This window comes from Calonectris borealis, chromosome 14, assembly GCF_964195595.1.
Source record: "Calonectris borealis chromosome 14, bCalBor7.hap1.2, whole genome shotgun sequence".
Taxonomy (NCBI): Eukaryota; Metazoa; Chordata; class Aves; order Procellariiformes; family Procellariidae; genus Calonectris; species Calonectris borealis.
The window spans coordinates 18,238,664-18,246,638 of NC_134325.1; the positions used below are offsets into that span (position 1 = coordinate 18,238,664).

The window sequence follows — 7,975 nt, forward strand, 5'->3', positions numbered from 1 at the left end:
ACGCCAGTGTTCACAAAAGGAACAAAGAAATCTCCGAGCTACCTACACGTGCTGCGAAGAAAAACCATTACAGTTTTTCTGAACTTTGGGGACCTACCAAACGGTGGGATGAACTTGAACTTTCCCATTTAAGAAAAGTTCACAACCTTTCACCCTGTATAAAAATTGCCTTTAAAATAAAAGGACTTAACATTTGCCCTATTTCTTCCCTTTTAAAGGTCAGGAGTTATTTCATGTCACAGTTAATCTTTGTGAGGAACAAAGCCCAGGCTGCAAGTCCTGTGTTTCCAGGGAAAGGCAGGAGGTCTCCCGGGGCGGCTGAGGCCATGCAGGGAGGGCAGAGGCTGCTTTCCCAGGCAGCTGCCAGGCAGGGACACGCAGTGAACCGCCATGTCTCTTTGGGAGCAGGGCTTTCACGCAGCCGTTCTTGCTTTTTGTCGAGCGAGTCCTTTCATCCTTGTACTTCCTCTTCCCTTTTTGCAAAAAAACCCAAAAAGTAACCCTTGTAGGTTTAGGTGCCTCACAAGGCCAATAATTCTGTATTAAATGGGGAACCCACAGTTCCCCCAACTTAGGGCTCGGCCAAGGCTGAGGGGGGCACCCAGCGCTGCTCCTCCTGCAGCAGGAGACCGGCCGTGCCGCGCTCGGCTCCAACACACGTTTGGCATTCGGCATCACAAAACAAGCCCGTTCGCCCCCGAGGGCTTTTGAGTGCGGTCCCTAAAACCAGGCTAACCGGCGGCGAGGGCAGGGGCCGGCTGTGACAGGACTGCCTCCCCGGCCGCCATCTTCTGGCGGGCGGGCGAGAAACCTGCCGCCGTCGTCACGTGACTTCCGGGCAAGGCCGCCGCTGGCGCGCGGGCAGGGGGACGGAGCCAGCGCTCGGCCGTCGCGGCGGCGCCGGGTAGGGCCGGGCCGGGCCGGGCCGGGTCTCGTCTCGTCTCCCCGCGCTCTCTGGCCTCCCGAGAAGTCGCTCTGTGAAAACAGGAACGCAGTCCGCCCCCGGAGGGCGGGGACGGGACTCCGCCAGCCTTTCCGCCCGGCCTGCGTCTCGCCCCGGGCCTGGAGGCGGTTGCGGTGTAGGCCTCGGCACCATGGATCCGTTTTTGAGTCTGCTGCACTCTTTCTCCTTGAGCTTGTCGGACAACGAGCTTTCTTCCCTGAAGTTTCTCTGCCGGGGGAAAATTGGGAAAAGGAAGCTTGAGTCTGTCCGAAGTGGCGGGGAGCTCTTCAGCATCCTTCTCGAGCAGCAGCTGATTGCAAGCGACAAGGTATCGTTTCTTGAAGAGTTGCTTGAGAACATTAAAAGAGAAGATTTGGTCTCACAGCTAAAGCAGTTCGTAGAGGAAGGGGAAGTTAATGCTCCTGATGATCAACCAGATGTGCATGAAAAACGTAGGTGGATTATTTTTTTAATTCCCTCCCCCCCCCTCCAGTAAACCTGTACGTATCCTCGAGCTGTGGGTATGCTTAGAGCAAACACAGAGCGCGGCTGCCCTCAGTTACCCGCTGTAGCTGAGCCCGCTGCTAAGGGTGTTTCCGCTACTGACTGCCGTATGGGACTGTGTTGTACCCTGGGAACGTACCATGAGGGCAGCATATGCTGCAAACAGGTTTCCAGAGCGGAAATTTCTTCCCTTTTTTTATCAAATGGTCACTTGGAAATCCTGCTGTGTACTTAGGATTTCGAGTATATCCAGCAGCTTTTCAGACATGGTACGACCTTCAGTATGTGTGATGCAGCAAGAGTGGTAGCATTTTGCTAAAAAAAAAAAAAAAAATTTAAAAATTGTCTCATATTTCTTAGTAAATCCATCACTAACTTGATATTTTTCTGCTATTTCAGGTCTGCTGAAGGCAGCTATTGAAGTCATATGTGAAAATGTTGGGAGAGAGTGGAAAATGCTGATGCGAAAACTTGGCATTTCTGAAGTGAAAATGGACAGAATAGTGGCAGCCAATCCATTTAATTTGCAGGAACAGGTGGTTCAGTCACTTCGAGAGTGGCAGAAATGGAAGGGAAAAGATGCAAAGGTGACTGACTTAATAAAAGCTCTTCGGGGCTGTAATATGAATTTGGTGGCAGACAGAGTTGAACAGAAGCTGAACACTGGAACCACATGAGATCAATATAAAAACACTTTCACATCCCACAGATATGAATGAAAAAAGTAAAAGTGCCTTTCCTGGATCAAAATCAATACATTGGTTCTGTTACTTATTCTACCATTAACCTATGTGCCTTAATAGGTTGATTTGTGGTCAGATGAAGATTAACATAAAAACAAATTTCTTTTAGGTAATGCTTTGTAGTTTGATGGCTCTTTTAAGAGATTTTAACTTTTAGAAGACCTAAACTCCATTTTCTAGAAATTCTCACACTTTTGTTCTACCACTCACCTGAAAACAAGATTTGCTTTACTGCAGGTACTTTTCAGATACATCTTCTCTGAAAATACATCTATGAGACACTTCTGAGGCAACTGTAATTTAAAAATTCATGGGGAGGTTGGATTTTTTTTTTGGCGGCCTACCTATTATAACTAGTGTGAAAGGGGGAAGGAATAGACCTCTTAGCAGTGTACTGGGTTTTCTTTTTGAGTAGCATAAGATAATATCTTCCATAATTTGTTGCATACATTTGCTCTCCGTAAAAGGATACTAAGACGACTGTAACCTCAGGCCCTAAGACTGCAGTGCAAGAGGGCTAGTAACTATTGTGGTGACTGCTTCTTGGCAGAAAATGTGCCTGTGTTGAAAACGAACTAGTTGAAATCTAATGTCTGTATCGAGTGCCTTCATCATCCTGAAGGAAATGTTCTCCTGAAACTATCAAAGAAACTGTGTCTCTCACAGATGTTTACAGCAGCCTGTTTTTACTGCCGTGAATGTTTTAACATTCTTTACCAGGAATCCTTTCATAACCCGTATCACAGAGTCTGGTCATGTCTGCTGGAAGTTGCAGCTCACCTCATAAGTAAGCTTACAATTATCTGTGCTCTTGGTAACAGAAGTGTGTACTGTAACAAAAACCTAGAAAACAAATTGGTTTCTTTGTAGTGAAGGGGTGTGAAAGCCTACCGAGAGCAAATACATAGTACTGACTTTCCTCTAGTGATATCCAGTGAAGATCAGCTGTCTTTTGCCACAGTTTGTTCTCTTCAAAGGTCGCTCCAGATCCAATAGCTCTTCCCAGTCCTCTGCAATTTTTTAGTTCATTCCTGTTCCTTTACGTTTTTTGAAAGTGGTTGTAAGCAACTCACAGAGGAGGGAATATTTATGAACGAGACCAGATTCAGTGTTCAGCTTTAATTTGGAACAGACCTCAAAAAATGGCCTTCACGCCTAACCTAAGACTGGAAAAATTGCACAAGCTTCAAGACATGCAGGACTGTAGAGGCCTCTGGGGACTATCCCCTATGCAAGGGGGAAAAGTTCCCTAAAATCATTATTGCTTGAATGAGAAGGATTGTTTGTTACTGCAAACATAACTTCTAACTACATAAATAGATACTTGAAGAGGAGAGGCTTCTTTTTTGCTACTGTACCTGTGTGACTTTTAGCTCCTTTCAGGTTCTTTTTACATGGTGTCATTACTGTGAAGGCTGGGTGTCAGCATATAATATACCACTACTCTGCATAAATGTTGTGACATGGATAATTTTCAAGTTTTTATTGCAGTTGGTGCCTCTAGTTTAGACAATGACACTTGAATACTTGATTGTAGTTTATGGAAGCTGCTGTAATGTGAGCTTACCTTTTCATTAAGGTTCTTCCATAAATGATTCTCACAAGTATTCTTCTAATCATAGTATATTTAATACCAGTGATTGTGTACAAGCAAAGGAGCAATAGGTAATACAGAAGTTCCCACTTGTCTGCCTTTTGGGCAGGTACAGTTCTCTAAGTACTTGCTCCAGTATTTGTCAGCATCGATTGTCAGTTCCAGACTTCCAGTAGGAGATACAGTGCTGCACTTCAGCTAAATGACTAGCTCAGAAGATTTTTGTTTCATAGATAGGGTCTTTATTCTACAGTATTTAAAGAAAATGATTGCTTTAGACTTTTTTCCTTCATGCCTCTAAGCAATCTTTGTGAGCAGAGGGGAGTAGAATTGAAGTTTGTGAGATGAGTTATGTTGTGGTGAAACAGCTCTGCAACAGTCCCAAGTTCAATCTGTCCAGCAACACGTTTTTCGTATCCACTTGTAAGTCTTTTGGCTCACAAAAGATACATTTATCTGGAATATGAAAAGAAGTATACTGCCTACTGCATATAACCAGGATATTTTAAGAATCAGTAGGAATAACTTGTTAATTGTAGCCATCAGCTACAAGAAATATTCTGCCTCAGAAGATAAAAACTCTTGTTTCTTTAAGGATTTGTACATAGTGGATGTTTTACTGCATATGAAAGCAATGACCTAGACTGCATCAATCTGTGCAGTACCTCAGGGCCAATTAAAAGCTGTTTTTATTAGAGATTAAAAAGTTGATTATGTGATAACAAAATCAAATGGAACAAAATGGAGCAAAGGGAACAAAAACTTTTTATTGGGAGGAGGGGTAAGGAAATGTGTTGTGATCCAGTTAGCAATCTTTTATTTTCAAATGAAGCATTTCGGACTCAAATATTTTTATAACTTGAATTAAAGTTTTATATTGTATAATTTTGTGCACATTTCATTAAAAAATACTTCCTTAAAAACAGAAGAAATTGAACTGGTTTTTAATATTACGGGATTGCTGTCTATGATGACATCTCTAATTGGGAGAAGGTAAGTGTTAAGGACACTTTTAAAGCAAGGAGTGGTGCTAAACAGGCGTTAGGTTACCAAGGTCCTTCTTGGAACATTAAAAAAAAAAGGCAAAAAGTTTTGTCACTGAATTTCTCAGAAGTGCTAAAAAGGCTATAGTTTTCCTAACAGGAGTAGCATTTGAATGCTGTCACCCAGGGAAGTGTAAGAAAAAATTCTCTGCCAGCCCTCAGGAGCCTAAAATCAAGTCACAGTGCAGCGTCCGCATGGGAGATGGGCCGCCTGTGAGTAAGTCCCTTACAATTGTTTTCCTTATTTTTCCTCTGCTAGTCATGCTGTGGTAAGGATGTTGTATTTGGTTTATAATTAAATAAAAACACAGCTTATTCTAAACCTGTTCAGGCTTTTAGAGGATGTGTTCAGAAGTTAAATTGATAGAGGCTGCGGTGTTCTGTGAAGTATATACTGGCACTGAAGCGTTAGTGCGCACTTAAAGCTTTGAATGCGTAAGATAAGTAACTTACCCATTTTATCCAATTCTCTATGATGCTCGGCAAGAGTATCTGCCTGTGATGAACTACTAAAACCTTTTCCTTTTAGTCTCTTGAGAGTCTTGTTTTCTCAAGGCTGTAAGGAAACAACACATCAAAACGTGTTGAGAGTAAAAAGTGTCATCTCAGGAGAACTCTCATTTTGGAGAATTGTTTTTCCATGTCGCTTCACAGTCCATTTCAGTACTTGCTTGCCATTTCCTATGATTTTTGAAGATACCAATTATATATTGCATATTAATTTTTTTTAAATTGCATTATTTTCATTACTGAGTTAAAAGAAGTTTTTTAGACTTTTAATTAAAATTCCTCTTATACAAATTGGTTGTCATGAATATTTCAAATGCAATGCTTTGTTTTCCTTTTTCTCCATTAAACACAGGCAGCTGTATTTCCTCCAGCCTTTGTTTCAGTCCTAAAATAATTGGCTACTTTCTGAAATCTAATTGCTTCATTTAATTGTCTAATGCAAAAAGCTTAGTAACACATGGTGTATCTCCGAGCTCTCTCTGGCGCTCAGCATGTTCTTAATTCAGGCTTTTTGGTTGAGTATTTTTCAATTTAAATTTATTTCTAATCACTGTCTTTGTTTCCTTCACAATTACCAAAAGGTGGTTTGTGCTATTCTTCCCATTCCCTGCATGGATCACCTATGTCCTTAAAATGTGTTCCAGCATGGAAAATATTTTTCTAAGTTGTTTTGCCTCTTTGATTTATTACTTCTTTCCTCTGCCAGTGTGTTTATTGCAAGGATACACTGGTAGAATTACAGAAACTAGTTCACTGTTTCAACCGTATACCATAAAAATAGGAATTGTGGGGGTGAGCTGAGGGGTAGGGGAAGGAGTTTTGAGTAAAGGTTCAAGAACATTTGAAGAATCTATCTTTGTCTTCATAAAAGTTTTCGTAGCTAAGGGTTACTTAACATTAAGAGGGTGTGTTGCAATGAGTTCTGGGAATTGCAGGTTTAGAGACAAGGAATCCCAGCTTTACTCAGCTGCTGGGAAAGCGCAGATTAATGCAGGCTTCTGCGTGGGAGTCTGCGTGCAATAAACTTACAGGCACTCTTAATGATTAAATAGGCATAAGTTTCATCCACAGAGATATTTCTGCTACTGTTTCATTTTTGAGGGCATTGCACATGCATTTCTTAAAACAGACTAAAAATAAAATAACACAGGTTTGTTCGTGTAAAATTTTATGTGATGTATGTTATTAAAATATGTTAAGTTGGTAATACTGCTTGAGTTTAAATTGGGCAATTCCTGTGATTTGATCAGTGTTGGAAGTTGAAAACTTTTTCATTGTTTGCCAAATAACGCTATGTATACAGTTCTTCTCGTGTGGATGGTAACGCAGCTTTCCTTTCTTTGAGCTTGGGGTTTAGCTTGTCAAAGAAAAGAGTAATGCTGTGTTTCTGGCAGGACGCAGTACTTAAGACAGCTTTCAAAGTAACCAGCCATTGTAGCAAAGTTAAGGTTTTTGTATGTATTCTTTAAGACTCTGAAGAGATTGGTGTATAAAAACCAACATCTATAAAAGAGGTTTTGAGGATTACATCTCCAATGCAATGTAGTAAGTACTTTTGCTAAGGAAAGCAGCTTAATGTCAACTTTGTATGTCTAATGTTTCAAAAAGTTATCAAACTGGCATTTTTCTTTACTTCAGAGTGTTCAAGCCTTCAGACCAGGCTCTTGTGCTGTGTGAAGTTACACAGAGATAAAATTGGACCATTGTCATCAGAGATGTAAAAAACATCCAACTGGGATTTTCTGTGGTAGGCATTTTATTTACAGGTGAGCCTGGTTTTATAGAAATTTTACGTAAAGCAATAATCTTGCAATCAGAAGTATTCACAATTTTTATAATGTTGTTTTCTTTTCCACTTCTTAATTCCGTTTTTCTTATTGATCCCAGCAGGACTGTTAACTTTAGAAAATAATTTGCAGAATTTAGTGAGTGAGTACTTCTTATTGTGGTTTAACTTTTCAAAGGGTTTTAATAGCTATTCTGCAAGCGTACACACTACCTGTGGCAAAGATTTGTCCGAAGGGATGTGTGGAGACTGCATTTCTGTACCAAAGTTCTTAAGTGATTTTTGTATGCCAACCTGGTACCAGATTTTATGTACAGTGAGCATATAAACCGTGAAAAAGGTTTGGTATAAAAATTAAGCTACAAAACTTTTCTTGTCATTAATGTCTTGAGGTTTTGAGCATTTACTTTAGAGTTCTACTCAAAATTAGCTCATCTTTTTCCCATTCTTTTTCAGAATTTGTAATATTTGTTTTAAAAAAAACTTTTTTTTTTTTTAAAGGAACAGGATCCCACATCTGTTAAATAAAAAAGAACTAAATATGTGAATAATCGAGCTAAATGCTTATCTTCTTTTCCCAACCACTGGCCTCCCTGAGAGGTGCTTCCTGTCGCTTCTAGGCATATTGCCAAATTTTGAAAAAAAGTTGCAGAGAAAATGGGCATTAAAAGGGTGCAGCGCCTGGCAGGTCTGGGCTCATGGTTTCTGGGATCCACATCCTGTATTTTTTTTCTTTATGTTGCACTCAATGTGAGCAGAATTTAGTCACAGCTTCCCGGCTGTGAAGTCCCTAATGTGGGAAACCCTGGATAGCCTGAATTGCCCCCAAAGCCATTATTCCCATGGTAACCG

At 40.8% G+C, this 7,975-nt stretch overlaps 1 protein-coding gene across 1 annotated transcript; it reads left to right on the forward strand.

Moving 5' to 3' along the window:
- Positions 1-846: 846 nt before the first annotated feature.
- Positions 847-2,303, forward strand: FADD (Fas associated via death domain). Its single transcript, XM_075163356.1, has 2 exons — positions 847-1,395; positions 1,847-2,303. The coding sequence occupies exons 1-2, from the start codon at positions 1,095-1,097 to the stop codon at positions 2,122-2,124; spliced, it is 579 nt and encodes a 192-aa protein (XP_075019457.1). The 5' UTR covers positions 847-1,094; the 3' UTR covers positions 2,125-2,303.
- Positions 2,304-7,975: the final 5,672 nt, after the last annotated feature.